The 17,013-nt window shown below is 34.1% G+C and overlaps 1 protein-coding gene across 2 annotated transcripts; it reads left to right on the top strand.

The window, feature by feature from the left end:
• Nucleotides 1–10,490: 10,490 nt before the first annotated feature.
• On the top strand, nucleotides 10,491–15,458 carry LOC25499577 (RNA-binding protein BRN1). 2 transcript variants are annotated; one of them, XM_013594873.3, is made up of 9 exons: nucleotides 10,491–10,859; nucleotides 10,949–11,031; nucleotides 12,101–12,152; nucleotides 12,267–12,392; nucleotides 12,499–12,578; nucleotides 13,783–13,959; nucleotides 14,180–14,519; nucleotides 14,973–15,116; nucleotides 15,196–15,458. In XM_013594873.3, the coding sequence occupies exons 1-9, from the start codon at nucleotides 10,688–10,690 to the stop codon at nucleotides 15,321–15,323; spliced, it is 1,302 nt and encodes a 433-aa protein (XP_013450327.1). In that variant the 5' UTR covers nucleotides 10,491–10,687; the 3' UTR covers nucleotides 15,324–15,458. The 2 variants fall into 2 exon arrangements, with proteins under 2 accessions (XP_013450327.1, XP_013450328.1); XM_013594874.3 differs by having other exon boundaries at nucleotides 12,496–12,578.
• Nucleotides 15,459–17,013: the final 1,555 nt, after the last annotated feature.

Raw genomic sequence — 17,013 nt, 5'->3', positions numbered from 1 at the left:
AAAAAATATTAAAATTAAAATCCATCATTTTCATCCATATATAACTCGGAAAGAGACAAACAGGAGACAATGTGATTGCTGAAAATGTTAATTGCAAGGATTTTACTGTTTTTTCTTGTTTAGGAATCCCCACACAAGGTTGTACAATATCATTCCATTGCAAATAAATATAACAACAGTCACTGTCTTTCTCTATGAGATTATGTTTCCTAACATGCACAATAATAAAAAGGGACCCAATTGGATATTGATTTGAGTTGGTCCAATGTTGGTGGCGAATGAAATTGCAGTGGATAATTAGTTCTCTTTTACATCAAAGTTGAAAGGGAATTGCTTTTTTCTTCCTTTACAAATGGTTGTCATTTTTATTTTTTATATTTAAGTGGTTGAGTTGTTATCATGTGACCATGGAGACTCTGGGAAATATCAAATGCTATATGATTCCCTCACTCTTCATCAACAAAAAGGTAAACGCCCTTTCCATAACAATTTGATGTCTTTTTTTTTTAATATGCAACAATTGACGTCCTTTTTTATTGACCTGAAAATGAAATTAAAATAAAGTGAAAAGCAATTACTATCAACTATATATCTTTTGCTTTCTGCAAATGATCTTGGTTTTCCACTTAGATTTGGAGTATATTATAAAGGTTAAAGTGCACTTTTCTCTTCTAACTTTTAAAAATTTGTAATTTTGGTTCCCTAAATATAAAAACTACAGTTTTGCCCCCAAAAATTTATCTCATTTGCATCTTTGATCCTTTTGATCAATTTTAATTTATTCAACGCCTACGTGACAGACCATGTGTGTAATTAAGTAATTAAAAAACTAAAAAAATCAAATTTTAAATTAAATAAATGAAAGAAAATTAAAAAGTAAGATTTTTTAAAAAAAATTAAAAAAACCCAGATTTTTAAACCTCACCATTTTCTTCATATCTTCTTCTTCTTCTTCTTCATTATATCTTCATACATTCATCATTGATAATGATATTATAAAAGCAAACTATTCCAAACTAAAACACCAAAATACAAGCGCTATATGACAGGGGAATAATAACTCCCAGATAGCAGCTGCTACTCAAAACAAGCGCAACACAGCTGCTACAAAAATTAGAAACTTCCAAAGAAACTGTCAAAAATGCCCCAACGCCACTCGGCCCTTGTAAGAATCAAAATATTGTTGTTGACAAAGTAATAAAATCCGAAAATCTCAAAGGAGGATTCCGAAAATCGCTACTGCATACAAGGATTCTTGGAGCGCTGGATCCGAGAGAGCTATGGCAGATCCAGATTCGAAATGATGGATTTTGATAAAGATTCAGTTCTTGATGAAGGTTTACGCATAAAAATTCTTCAATCCAGATTTTGAATCAAACCTGTATGGGCGAGAAAGGAGAAAGAAGAAGAGAGAAAAAGAGGAGATAAGGATGATCTTGTTTCTACTTCAAAATGATGATGCAGAAGGGAAAAAAAATCAATTGGAATTTTTGTGCTTTGTTGTTATGTTATGTGATGTCAATTGGAATTTTTCATGTGCCCCTTCCAATTTCTTTTTCCTTTTTATTTTTTATTTTTTTTATTTCAGCAATAAATACACAAGTGGATTTTTTTTTTTAATTAGTTATTACACGCGTGGCATGCCACTCAGCTTTGACTAAGTCAAAATTGGCCAAAAAGATCAAAGATGTAAATGTGCTAATTTTTAGAGAGCCAAAATTGTAATTTTTATATTTAGAAGATCAAAATTGCAAGTTTTTGAAAGTTAAGGGAAAAAATGTACTTTAGCCCTATTATAAATGAAGACTACGGAAGATTTTAACAAGAAAAAATAACGCTTTTCATTTGTTGAATTCGTCACGCTGACAATTTTAATTAAAAGGTACATCGAGTTGGCTCGATCGGTTGGTTAACTTAGGACATTATGACATATTTTTAGGGGAATCTAACTATGGCATTTGTTTCTCCAAAAAGAAAAAAACTATGGCATTTGTAAGATGGATTTCTATTATTCACGTGGCATGTGGAGTGTAGATTCTAATTCTAAAACATTAAAAACAAAGAGAACAACAAAATTAGTTTTTTTATAAGCTAAAATATATTGATGGAAATGAAAACAATGCTCGGAGGACATAAATCAAATTCAGAAGAACGTCAACAAAAATAAAAACGAAATGAACCAAACAATCGATCTCAAGTGGTTAATGAATTTCAACAAAGGATAAATTATTTAGGAGAATTTAGGTTCGATTTATGGATGAAACAATTTTTCTTAAATTGTACTTACCTATGACTGAACTCCTACCCGAGCTCAATTGTTTTTTTAATCTATATATGTAGATAAAAGGAATAAGGTATATTCGACTAACTTTTTCATTCGTTCCGTTTTATTATTACACAATTTTGCATGTATTATCCGTAACGTATGAATATGTGTGTACATTTTTTTTTTTTTTTTTTTTTTTTTTGAGCAAAAGCAGAATCAATTCATTTCATTCATAATTAGGCGGTACAAAGTAGGCAATACATGATGAAAAATATGGGGGCTAGGATGAGATAGCGAAGCTCGAGCAATACTATGAGCAACACTATTTGCTTGCCTCCTAACATACGACACTGCAAAGTCGGGTTTATCAAGTAAGAGACTTCTACATTGGGTTACAAGATCTCCAAACTCATTGGTAGGGGAAGAGTTATTGGTGAGTGCATCAGCTAAGATCTTCGAATCAGTTTCAAATAATACAACATGCATCTCATTTGAAATAGCCAATTTAATAGCATCAAGCAAGGCTAGAGATTCTGCCTCCAAAACAGTGGCTGATGAGTGATGAAAGTCTGATTTCCCAAGTAAAAAAGTACCTGTATAGTCGCGAAAACACATACCATACCCCATGATAGAATTATTATTAAATGCAGCTGCATCGACATTGCATTTAATTGTACCTATCGGTGGTTTGATCCAGGAGTGGACAGAATTTGCGTGGTGAATTGGTGCCTTTTCTCGTTGCATACAACTCCATTCGTTGATGACATCCTTTGCTTGAGTGACAATAGAAATTGGAGTAGTATCTGTGGCCTCCCAAAGTTTGGAATTACGACTCTTCCATAAGCTCCAGAGAGTCATAGCAACTAGTACTTGCTGCTGCGGGTGTAACCTGTCAATCAAGTCAAAAAACATAGAAGTGCAGTCATTACTAGAGAGTAGCAGGTCTCGGATGATGTGATTAACTCCAAGCAGTTCCCAGCAGCTGGATGCTTTCGGACAGACGAAGAAAACATGAGTCTGCGTTTCTGCGAATTGGTCGCAAAATATGCACGAGTCATCACATGGAATACCACGGGTAAGAAGATTAGCGCGAGTTGGCAAACAATGTTGAGCAAGGCGCCAAAGAAAAGCTCGAACTCGTGGTGGGATCTGCAAATTCCATATAGAATTCCAACGATAATCATGTTGGATGGGATTGATGGCAGTTATAAGGTCTGAACAAAGACGATATGCTGATTTGACAGTGTAAGATCCGTTTGCAGTAGCCTTCCAGATGCGCTGATCAGTAGCAGTACGAGGGAATAAAGGCATGGAAACGATTGCTTCTGCATCTACGCTATTAAACAGAGATTGCACTATAGGAATATTCCAAGAATTTCCATCTGAATTCAACAAATAACTAACCGTAAGATCCGCGTGGTGCAATAGAGGCGGGGTAGATGGTTTGAGAGTTGGCAAATTGCGGATCCAAGGCATACTCCACACATTAATTAGGGAACCGTCTCCAATTTTCCACCTATGGCCCAAGGTAAGTAAAGATTGAGTACTCCATAGACTCCTCCATGTGTAACTTGGATTATGACCTAGATTGGCATCCAAAAAATCCCTTCGGGGAAAATATTTAGCTTTGAGGATTCTTGAAAATAGGGAGGACGAGTCGGATAAGAGTTTCCAACTTTGCTTACCGAGCATAGAAAGATTAAATGCTTCGAGGTTCCTGAAGCCTAAACCTCCTTGACTTTTGTGGCGAGTGAGCTTGTCCCAACGTAGCCAATTTATTCCACGACGACCGTTCTTTTTAGAGCCCCAATAAAATGAGTTCATCATCTTTTCAATCTCATCACAAAGAGATGTAGGGATAAGAAAGGCTCCCATACAGTAAGACGGAATGGCTTGGGCCACTGACTTGATCAAAATTTCCTTCCCTGCCCTTGAGAGAGACCGAGCGCTCCAAGATTGACAATTCTTCCATATTCGATCTTTTAGATAGGTGAAGATTGCCTTCTTGCTACGACCTACCATAGATGGAAGACCTAGATATTTTCCGCTTCCGATTGCACTAGAAACGCCAAGGCATGTCATGATGGAAGAGATAGAGTCTTGTGGAGTGTTTGCACTGAAGGAAATCGCCGATTTCCTATAGTTTATGGCTTGCCCAGAAGCGAGTTCATAACTAGAAAGAATGTCTTTGAGGCATTGAGCTTCTGAAATTGTCGCCTTGCAAAATAGGAAGCTGTCATCCGCGAAAAGAAGGTGACTAACAGGAGGAGCCTTACGGCAAATGCGGGTTCCATGGATTTTACCTCGAAGCTCGTGATTCTTAATAGTAGCAGACAACCCTTCAGCACAGATAATGTACAAATATGGGGACAGAGGGCAACCTTGTCGTAAACCTCGTGTAGGAGTGATGGGGCCGATGCGGTCTCCGTTAAAGATGACATGGTATTCAACTGTAGAGATGCACATCATCATCCATGTGATCCATTGGGAGCAGAAACCCAATTTGGATAAGATTGCTTGTAAATAAGACCAGCTGACACTGTCAAATGCCTTTGAAATATCGAGTTTCAGAGCTATATCCCCTTCTTTTCCTTTTCTTTTGCAGCGCATGTAGTGTAAAATTTCAAAAGCTGTAAGCGCATTATCTAATATCGAACGAGAGGGGACAAAAGCTGCTTGCTCTGGTGCAATCCATTTATTAATCAAAGGCTTCAATCTGTTTGCTAGAACCTTGGCAATGATTTTGTAAAGGACATTACAAAGGGATATGGGACGAAGATCTTTCATTGATTCTGGATTTTCCCCTTTTGGAACAAGAACAATATGTGTAGAATTCAGGTCGGAGGGAATGACCCCGGTGGAGAGCCAATTGATAGCAGTAGTGTAGATGTCGCCTCCAATATCGTTCCAGAACCTTTGGAAGAAAGCCGGGTTGAGGCCATCAGGGCCCGGAGATTTATCGGGGTGCATACTAAAAATAGCTTCTTTGAATTCTTGTTCAGAGAAAGGCTGTGTGAGAGTATTGTTGTCTTCAGCTGTGATCCGTGGCTGAACACAAGAGAGAATATGTGTGTACATATAGATACAATTCTTTTAAATTGAAAAATTAGCAACTCACTTTAAAGTATAAAAATACATACGAATTTTTTTAATCAAAATAAAAAATTTATGAATACAAAAGTGCCATTTATACGATTATGGTAGTAAAATCCACAACTATTATCATTCTACCGTTGCTCATGTCAAAAAAAATAAAATAAAATAAAAACATTCCTTCTATTGTTGTAGTCTTGTTGCTTAAACATGTTCGAGGTGGATATGGATTTGGTGCTGTAAAGTACAACACAGTTTTCATTTCAGCCAGTGGATGGTTTGATGATATTATAATAGTACCATACCAATAAAAATCCAATAGTCATAATTCAAAACTGTGTGAAACTGTATGCTTTCCTACAGCAGCAGATCTTAGCAAGGGCAAGTGCTTGAGTTTGTGTTAGTTAAGAATTTTTGTACAATGAATATATTTGAGCAAGAAGGATAGGACTTAGGAGTACAATATTATAAAAGGGAATTTATTATTTTTAAAAGGTGGCGTAGGATTGGTGTCGTAATTACGGATAGGGTAAAAAATTGTAAGCCATTTTCTTGTCCTGATTCGTTTTGGACATTGGCACTTTGGTAGAGAGAAGAGAGAGTGATGAAGGCAACAACATCCATCAACAATTTGCGCTGTCTTGGCGGGACAGTCTGGCATAATAGTGGTAATACTTATCTTTATACCTCATTTTTCTTGCTTACTACCACAATACCCTTTTTCTGCTTTTTTACTTCTATACCCTTTTATCCATGTTTGTTTTAAATAAAATGTTAACGAGTGCTCTCGATATAAAGTTAATAAATAGCATAAAAATGTATGTAATCAATGTTTTGGTAATCAAAATATTTGATTTTTTTTTTATTAAAAATACTTGCTTATTTTAGAATGTGTAAAAAGTGTATCAAGATACTCGTTAACAAAACACCAAGAGAATAATCAAATGATTCGGTTCAACAAGTAAATGAATTCTCTTATGACATTAAAATAGAATGAATTTTAACTAATAAGGACTAGACCAATCAAACACTCATCGGTATGAATTCTATCTTTAAAATAATGAAAAATAAACTATTTTTAACTTGAATGTAATGATGCAGAGTTATTCATGAGATTCATTTATTGTTTTTTTAGAGGTGTTGGATTGGGGTGATTATAAGCGATATGTATACGTCAATGTCACGTTATAATCATTTAAGAATTATTTTAAATAGACTATCAATGTGGATGCTCTTCTCATGAATCGCTCGAGGGAATCCAAATTTGATTTATGCTTGGAACAATTATTTATCATGATTTACTTACATCCGGGCCGAACTCCATGTTATCGAGGTTTCTTTATTTATTTTTTATGTTAACCATCTCTTAGAGGTAGGGACCTCGATAATATGGTGTTCAGCCGGGATGTAAATGAATTATGATCAAGCGATGTCACGTTGGAGTTCAGCAACAACACTGTTGCGGCGTGCATGTGACAAAGAGAGGTGAACAACGCCGTAACACAGTTTGGGAGAAACTGAATGTTGATTGGCTGAAATGTAACATTGATGTCGCGTTTCACAACTCCATTGCAACAATTTCTTTATGATGTTATACTCATAATTCTAATGGACAGTTCATGAAGGCGTGCAAACGATGTGCCAACAATCACACATGACATTTCTTGAAGGTGAGACAATGACATTATTGGAAGCTATCTGGTTTGTTGAAAGTAACAGGTGGGAAATGGTTATTTTTGAGTGTGACTCGTCTACATTGGTGAACACCTTGTCGTCCCATCGTCATGACAACTCTGAATTTCAGACTATTGTTGCTAAGTTTGTTTATATTTTATTTTAAGGTGAAGTTTGTTAAGTAAATATGATTTAATTGGGACGACTTGTTCTTGGACAAGTCTCCGTGTTTTTGAGTTCTATCCTTCATGTATTGAACAATGTTTAATTAATTATATCAATTAAAAGTAAGTTTCATGTAATAAAAAAAAAACCAATTTAAAAAACTGTCACCTATATCTTCCTTCATCCACTATCTAATGCGAGACATTTCTTGTTGGAACACTAGTGTATATTGGCAAAAACTTGGAGTATACTAGTTGTTATGAGGAGACATTGGAATGTAAACACAATGATGTAGAAACTAGCGTAAAGTGTGAATTGAAAATTTTATGTCCCTCATTGGGTAGATCACACACTCTAGTAGTGTTTATATATGTGGGAAATCACTTCCAAGGGTGTGCCCTTGGGGTACCCACTTTTGTGAACGGAGTGAGCGCTAGCCAAAAATTATATAAGCCACACGCGCGCGACACCGCCGCCCGTCCGACCGGACGGGGCTGGGCCTTATAGAAATATATTTTTTGGCGCTCAGAAAATGAAAAATAATTTTTTATTTGCTCTCCGAGATTCCCGCACGCGGAGGATCAAGTCCCGCACGTTTTTCACACGCGTCGTGGTTACCGTTACGTGGGTCGTGGGCTGGGTTTGGCGGGTCGCGAACCGGGTCGGCGGAGAAAACGAGGAAAATTCCCCGCTATAAATAGAGAGCTCGGGAATGGGATTCTTCACTCCAAAATCGAGAATCGAATCCTCTTCTCTGGTTTTCTCCCCTTCTCATCTCCCTCGGTTTGTGTTGACGAATCGTTCTTTTCTTCCTCCCCTCTTTGGTTTCTCGAGTGGTCTACGTGCCATACTAGAGTGGTTTTTCGAAACTTTTCGAAACCATACCGAGGTGTTATTCTCGAGCGATTTCTAGCAGTGCAACCTTTAATCGTACAGTAAGAATCTGAGCTGTTTTATCCTGGAGACGGCGCGGTTGCTAGTTTACCTTGCACAACTTAGGTAGTGCCGTGAAACGTCTTAAAGAAAGCGACCTGGTCGTGACTCACCCCGGTAATTATTTCAAAAAGCTCTGACGTAATTTTTAAATCCAAAAACAACATTTCTTTTGTAGTGACGAATTAAGCAAAGTCAGCATGCTGATTCTTTACAATTTGGCGGCGTTAGTGGCTTATAATGCGCCTTTCTTCATGTTTAAGTAGCTATCTTGGGTGGAACTCTGAAAACCCGTTCAAATTTCTTTAGGTGAGTGTTTTCATCGGTTGTTGGATTGCCAAAATTGCGATAAACCGTTGTAATTTTGGACCTTCCTCAAAATTATCTTATCTTATAACAACGATTCTATAAAATTCTATGTCTATAAAAACATATATATATAGGAGTCGGTCTACTTATTGTTTATGGTACTACAAAGATTAAATATGATAGAATATAGGGTCAATACTTTCTTCACCAATTTCTTTTATGATCTTTTAAAAATTAAGTATCCTTTACACTACTACTAGTATATATATATATTGTTAAAAAAAACAACACTTACATATTTTAGTAGTATATAATAACATAAGAGATAAGGGTTGACCAAAAAGAAATGCATAAAAGACAGACAAAACACCAAACCAACAAAGTGTCATTACTCAGTTGAGTTCACAATTGACCAACTCACCCTTACTTCCAACCTACCCTTTCCCACTTTAGTCATGGAAAAGTGAATTACATTTTCACGGTGATGACAATAATTGTCCCTAAACTTGTACTTCCAACCTATCCATCACTGTGTTTCGTGGAAATTCACTTTTCATTCTCAGTAACATTGTAAGATGACCGTTAACTTCAGGGAATTCAGTTGGACTTGGGTACTCTGTCTTGCTAAAAATGGAAATGTTTATTTTTTAAAATAAAAATAACGAGTTACAGTATCTTTTAAAAAAATAAAAACAACAAGTTGACTAATAAAAACTACAGATTAAAAATATTTAGGAGAGCTGTTGTTTATCAAATTATTTTAAGTACATGAGCACGATATTATTTTATAATAAAAACCATTAGCTCTTCTGACCACAAAAAGAAAACAATAGTTAACACTATATAAAAAATAAATACTTATTTCTTTCTAATAAAATTAATAAGTGAGTAATAAAAACTATGTCTCCTTCAAACAAAAAAATAAAATTATGTCAAATACCATTCACGGTCCTTTGAGTTATGTATTTATAATAATTTTTTTTGGTTACAAATTGGTTATTTAAATCATTTATATATGCATTTTTATCATATTTTCATCAAACTCGGTTAAAGTGTTTACGTGGACGTTTAATGTGAAGTTCGTATGTCCAATTTTACCACACTCAAAACTAGAATTCATACATGTATTGTTCGGTTTTGATTTAAAACAAAACTGATCTTTTACTTGATTTATAACACCGTTGATGAAATATTTATTTGTAAAATTAGGTTTGAATTCAAAAATAAACTAAAAAAATGTGCGTAAGTAATCATGTATGATGCCATAAAGATTTTTAAAATATCACCTCAATATTAAATGATAATTTACACTTTTTTTTTTTGTTGAAAGAATTTACACTTCTTAAAAGATAGATTTGTAACAATTTTTTTTTAAAAAACTAACTTGTTAAACCATGATTTAACAAATACAATATATGGCATTTATAATACCAAAAAGTTTATCAAAACACAAAAGTATACACATTTAAAAATTGTAGTTTACATATTTTTTTTTAGATGATAAATATTTTTTTACATGATACACTACTCATCTTTTGTCGTAAGGAAATATTTATTCAAATTAACCTACATTCTCATATGATAAATGACAACTCCACTTACAGAGATTTTTTTTTAAAATGATCACTTGCAAAGATATTTATATTTATGTCTTTTCAAAGAAATTAGCAGGATTCGAATAAATTTTTTTGGAGTTCAAGGCTTCAAGCCGTAGACAAAACTCTTTGAATTTTTCATACTACATACTCCTATTAAAATGAAATGAAACACCTTTTTTTCTTAAATAAGTCAAACAACAAAAAACCACATTTATTAGTTTTTTTGTTCTTTCTTGATAGAAACATTTATTAGGTTTTCATCACTACTTTTAGTATTTTAATAAAAATAATTATTTTTTTACAAAAAAACAAAAGAATATTCTAATAATTTGCCAATTAGGAAGAGTATATTGAGGACAGCTAGACATACAGCACTGTGTCGAATCCACTTGATAAGTAGTGGTATAATGGTAAAAAAGGAACAAAAAATGTCGCGAACATAAGGTTATAATAATTAAAAATATGCAAAGAAATATTGAAGATCCAAATTCGCCATAATTCATCATCCAAAAGAGAGAGAAAAAGAAAGAGAGAGTACCTTGTCAATTTGCATCGACGACCCCCAAATTACGAAAAACCAAATCTCAGAAAGAAGAGAGAGAGAGGGAGAGAAAGAATCGTTACACGAAACTTCTTCGACTCGACATTAATGGCGGAAACAAAGGAAGAGAGTAAATCTAACAACGAAGAAAGTGTGAAATTGTTCGTAGGTCAAGTACCGAAACACATGACGGAAGATGAGTTACTTACATTGTTCAAAGAATTTGCTATAGTTGACGAAGTCAACATCATCAAAGACAAAGCTACACGCGCTTCTCGAGGTTCGTTTTCAAATCTCGCATTCTCCGCTAATTCTTCAAATCTACTAGTTTTTTTTTTTTCAACCCTAATTTTCGTGTTTTTTTTGTAGGTTGTTGTTTCGTGATTTGTCCTTCTAGAGATGAAGCTGATAAGGCCGTTAATGCGTGTCACAATAAGAAAACATTACCAGGGGTGCGTATAGTAATTTTTTCTTTTTATGCTGTTTGTTACTCTTTAATTCAATGTGGATCCGTTTTTATTCAATTCATATGATTGATGATTCTGTTATAAATAGCTTTGTGACGACTACTACTAGCTTTTTACTTTTACTAGTAATGAATGTCTTAATTCGTGTATATATACTTTTTGTCTAATTTTAGCAATTTATGTTTTGGTGCTTATTGCTATTTTTGGCTAACCTACTCTTATAGCTTTCATCACTGTTTTTAATGTCTTCCCCCATACCCTAGTGTTTCACATTTTTGTAACTTTTCTTAGTGGTCACTCGTCGAAAACTATAAAACACTGACACAAACAAACACTGGTAATAATTTCAAAAAATGGATAGCCACGTGTGTTTGTATCGTGTCTGGCACCCGACACATCTTTAATATGAACTATTAGTACTAAATAGGCTGGGCCAACTTTGTTATTTTGATGAAAAAATAACGATGCATTATTGAAGAGATAAAGATGATTGGTGAAAGTTGTTAGAAACTTTGAATTAATGTATGAAACCTTGTCAAAGAAAATAGAGTGTTAAAGATTTTGCAAGTAGAAATCAATTATGTAATTATTGAAGAAATAAATTTCTATAATTAAGTTTAGTGGCGGAATTGTGGTCTGGAAAACATGGTTACACAATTGTTTGTTATTGTAGGTGTAACAAAATTGTTTTGACAATCGACTTTTATTTGCGTTTCATTGAAATATTTGGGACTTTTTGACCAAGTAACCTATGAATGAATTATGTTAATGGCAGGTGTCCATATAGGCCACGCTCCATTTTAAGTATGTCATTAATATTTAAATTTGGGTTTCTGCCTGCATGATAAGTTGCGTTTGTTGATTCTTCAAGTAGTTGTGATCCAAATATGCCTAAAAAGCCAGATACTATTAAACATTTTGACGACTTGATTATCCAAGGCTTTCTTTAGAACACTGAAGTGTTGGTGTTATGAACTTTATCTGTTACCACATTATTTCGTATCATTATTCTCATTTAGATTGGGAAGCAACATGTTTTTTGTTTCTAATTCAGGCATCTAGTCCATTGCAAGTGAAGTATGCAGATGGCGAGTTGGAAAGATTAGGTGTGATATATTTTTATGACTTATTTTAATATTTTAATGAGCATGCCTTCTTTCATGGTTATATCAATGGCATTCCTTCTTTCATAAGTAATTATCTTTTGAACTTGAATTCAGAACACAAACTCTTCATTGGCATGCTTCCAAAGAACATTTCTGAAGTTGAAGTATCCGCACTTTTCTCCAAGTACGGAACTATAAAGGATTTACAAATTTTAAGAGGTTCTCAACAGACAAGCAAAGGTGCTTATTTTACGGCTTAATTCATTCTTTATTCTTTCTAGGTTTTGGCTCTCTTTAATCACAATTCACAAGGCTTATTCATAGTTCTCTTACCATGTTGTAGTAGGTTGTGCATTTTTGAAGTATGAAACGAAAGAACAAGCTCTTGCTGCTTTGGAGGCAATCAATGGAAAGCACAAAATGGAGGTTGGTGTTTATTAAAGCCGTCACCTGAATTTTTAAATTTTATTTCTATTTTTCATTTTTGGTAGTAGCCAGGTTAATTATGTAATATAATGTATTTTCTACGGACAAATAAAGAGTTAAATGAAAGAAAAAAATGTACTTCATTCTATACCGAAATAGAATGCAAGCAGGCAACAAGTTGCGCCGCTTATTCTTTCTGGATGGCAAAACCATTCCTTTTAAATACAAGATGAAGGGATGTAGAGAATTAGATTCCATGTACAAGATGAAACTACAGTATTTTCTGAATGATACTACTATTTAGCAATATAGTGGTACTATATAGTATATACATCTAATTCTATTGATACAATGAGTGCAAGTTATATAGTTGAAACCCTGACTAAGATGGCATGAACGGACTATTTTAGATAGATAACATGCTTTTGGTTCCTTGTATGTGGTAGAATGGAGAAGTGCATGCCTTCAACCTCAGTTACAATTTTAGTTGTAAATGGTCTTTGCAGTATTTTGGACCTTCAAGCGGCATTCAGTCACAAAATCTTGTTGGTGAGCGATGTGAACATTTAATCATGTTCAGATTTCATTGTAGACCTACAATTGTTATTTCAATTTTGCATCCTTGTCTCAAATTGGAAACCTAATGGTGGGTTTGTTCCCTGCAATGGCTTGTATAGGACAATGTTCCACACCTAGGTTTGACCCGTTAATAATTATTAATATGACAGGCTCGAACTTGATCCAAGTTTAGAAAGGGAAAATCAAGCTCTGGCTTGTGAAGCTTCTTAAATGTTTGCAATAAATTAGCCCAAGCTGAATAAATCTCAAGACTGGGATTATCTCCCATGCACACAAACCTTTGTGCACTGTTTCAGTCAATATATACAACTATAATACATGAAAAATATAAGATATATGATTCAATGCTCATGAAGTCCCAAAAATGTGTCATAGTTGAATTGTACCAGCATCTTATTTTTTCCCAAGCACAAATTATTTTTCCTCTTGGCAAACTAGTGCTAACCCAAAATTACTGATCAGATGCTAAACTTCATCTAGACACCTTTTTTGTCTGTGTTTGCATGACCTGCAAGTCATTTATTATCATTTGGTTTGTATGTTCTCTACACACATGATAAAATTTGACGGTGATGTGCTAACTTGGCAAGTACAACTGCGATCTGATATATGTTGTCATGTATAGGGTTCAAGTGTTCCGTTAGTTGTCAAATGGGCTGATACTGAAAAGGAAAGACAAGCCCGAAGAGCTCAGAAAGCACAGTCTCAAGCTTCTAATGTGGGACATGATTCTCAGCATCCTTCATTATTTGGAGCCATGCCTATGGGTTATGTTCCTCCATATAACGGTTATGGTTATCAGGTTAGTTCTATTATAATAACACTACAAGACTAATTCAGTTTTTTCCCCTTAATTCATGCAGTTCTTCTCCGTAGTACTGTCTTCCATTCAAAAATATCACATTTTCGTATTAATGTTCGTTAGTTTTCATTACTTTTTTTTTTTTTGTTGAAGGAATTAGTTTTCATTACTAACATCTTGATGAGTTATATGTGTGATGACATTAATTTTCTCTTGATAGGCTCCTGGAAGTTATGGGCTCATGCCGTACCGCATGCCACCACCAATGCAGAATCAACCTGGTTACCATAATATGATGCCTCACATGAATCAAGGAAATGCATTGCGGCCAGATCTCGGCCCCAATATGAATCCTAGAAACTATCATGTGCCTCCTGCAAGTTATGTTGGCTCTTATCCTGCTGTGCCAGGGCTACAACATCCGATGGCATATCCTGGAGGAATGATAAGTCCAAGACCTTTGAATAGTCCTCCTGGTTCTGTTTCACCTTCCGGTGGAAATGGCAACTCCGCTACATCATCAGGGTCCAGCAAAAATTCTGGTGGTGGTCAAGCTGAAGGTTTCTTATTTCTTACACGTGCTCTGATACAAATGAATGCATACAATTATTCATGTTAATATATTTATATTTGGTTTAAATATCTTTTTAGTCCTTTAACTTATTTTTGAGGTTCAGTTTGGTCCCTTAACTCTAAAATGAGTCTATTTGATCCTCAAAGTTATGTCTGTTAACACAAGTTGGCCATTTATGTGAAAACTGACCTAGACGCTGTTAACTAGTGCTGATGTGGCATTTTCTTCGCTAAAGCTATAAGCCTTTATTACTAATTTCCCTAAACTGGCGTAAACGCCGTTAACAAACATAACACAAGTGACCAAATTTATTCATTTTAGAGATAAGAGACCAAACCGAACCTTAAATTAGGTTAAGGGACCAAAAATGTATTTAAGGCTTTATATTTTTACAATAACTATTCCTTACAATGATAAATATTACTATATTTTCACTTAGGACCACCTGGCGCAAATCTGTTTATCTATCACATACCTCAAGAATTTGGAGATCAAGAGCTTGCTAATGCCTTTCAACCATTTGGTAGAGTTTTGAGTGCTAAAGTTTTTGTTGACAAAGCTACCGGTGTTAGCAAATGTTTTGGTAAACCTCTGCTCTTATTAGTAATGAATTTGATGGATTTTGTGTGGAGCTTGTGTTTGATGAAAGCTATCATTTTCAGGGTTTGTAAGTTATGATTCCCCAGAAGCTGCTCAATCTGCTATTAGTATGATGAATGGATGCCAATTAGGAGGTAAGAAATTAAAGGTTCAGCATAAGAGGGACAACAAACCCGGTAAACCTTACTGATGAACACGAACAATGGAATTTGTATAATTCACATTGTAATTCACGACAAGTCTAATGTTAATACAATTTGTAATTTCTGTAACATGAAAGTCTATTTAGACATTGATTATTAATTTATTGATTTTTCCCTCATAATGTCTATCTCTATTGATTGTATTGTTCTTTGAAGTTTCATTTCTAGACCCAACCTAACCACCCTTGGTATATGACTACTACCTAATTAATTACCATTTTTATGATTTAGAGTAGAACTAATTCAAACCATGTTGTCACATTCGTATTAATGAATTTATATCTTTTACAAATATTTAATGTGAAGTCAAACTTTATAGTTTCACCAAAAAAACGTAAGAATACACACACAATGTCAATAGCAAAATAAATAAATAATCATCATTACTAGTAAAAGTCCATTCAAATTATCATAAAATACTTTTGGCAATTCATTTTGAGTAAACGCATGACTATTTCAATTTAAGTAGTCAAATCCCCTAAAAAAAAATCTATGTAGCCAAATCTCATGAAAGTCAATCAGAATGACCTGACACAAATGGAAGATGCTTATGATCTTAAATAATTTAGTTGTAAGTTCGATCTTTTGTTGTTACAAATGGAGATGTTTACTCTTTATATAAATCTCAGTTATGAGAGATTAATTTCGACAGATGTGGGAAGGATACCTTATTTTAAACAAAAATGTCATGAACGTCATTGTTCAAAAACATGAATGTCAAATACTTGATTAAAACATCATAGGATTAGTTGATCGCAATGACAATTACCCACACGCTTAATAGATGTATCTTGTCTGTCTACCACAAAAGTCAAGCATGTCGATTATCATAATTCTCATTGTTTTGAGAAACAAGTGGCCTCCCACCAACTGTGGTCCCATTTTGTTTCAATTTTTCTCCCAACTCAATTCAATTAGCACCTACACGTTTCACATGCAATGTTTACTGTCGTTTTTCATTTTCTGAATAAAAGAAATGCTATCTACGTTTATTTTGGAAGGCCACAAGAAAAATAAAATAAAATCCAGACAGGGTGTTGTTGGATAAAAAGGTTTTAAAAGGGTAAATTAATTGTTCATAAATAAATCTTTAAACCGTATGTATGAGTGAAAAGAGAAATGATTTTGTGTTGGTATATGTTACATGCAATTATTCGAGAGTTTATATATATAATGCTTTTATAATTTTTAGGGAAGATGTGATGTTTAATTCACTTGTGTGATTCATAAAAAATCGATGAAGTAATCGACAATCTCTTCTCATGACCAACACTTTGTACAACCGAAGCTGGATAAAAAGCTTTGAAAAAAGTAAATTAATTAATTGTTCATAAATAAGTCTTCCAATCAAGCGAGTTACTCACCCCGTCTCAAATTGTATGTCGCTTTGGAAAAAAATTTTGTCCTAAATTATATGTCGCTTTACAATACCAATGAAATATTAATGTTACTTTTTCTATTATATCCTTAACTATTAATTACTCTATCTTCTTTCAATTATATCATTTATCTTTTCCATACCATTTATTAAGGATAATTTTGTAAAACAACTGATAATTTCTCTTCCCCAAACAATATTAATTACATTTCTTAATACGTGTGAAATGGCCAAAACGTCATACAATTTGGGACGGAGGGAGTAAAAGATAAATGATTTTGTGTATGCTGGTGAAATTC

The sequence above is a fragment of the Medicago truncatula genome, chromosome 7 (genome assembly GCF_003473485.1).
Source record: "Medicago truncatula cultivar Jemalong A17 chromosome 7, MtrunA17r5.0-ANR, whole genome shotgun sequence".
Classification (NCBI taxonomy): Eukaryota; Viridiplantae; Streptophyta; class Magnoliopsida; order Fabales; family Fabaceae; genus Medicago; species Medicago truncatula.
The sequence above is the reverse complement of the archived record's forward strand: the minus strand, read 5'-3'. Positions and strand labels throughout refer to the sequence as shown.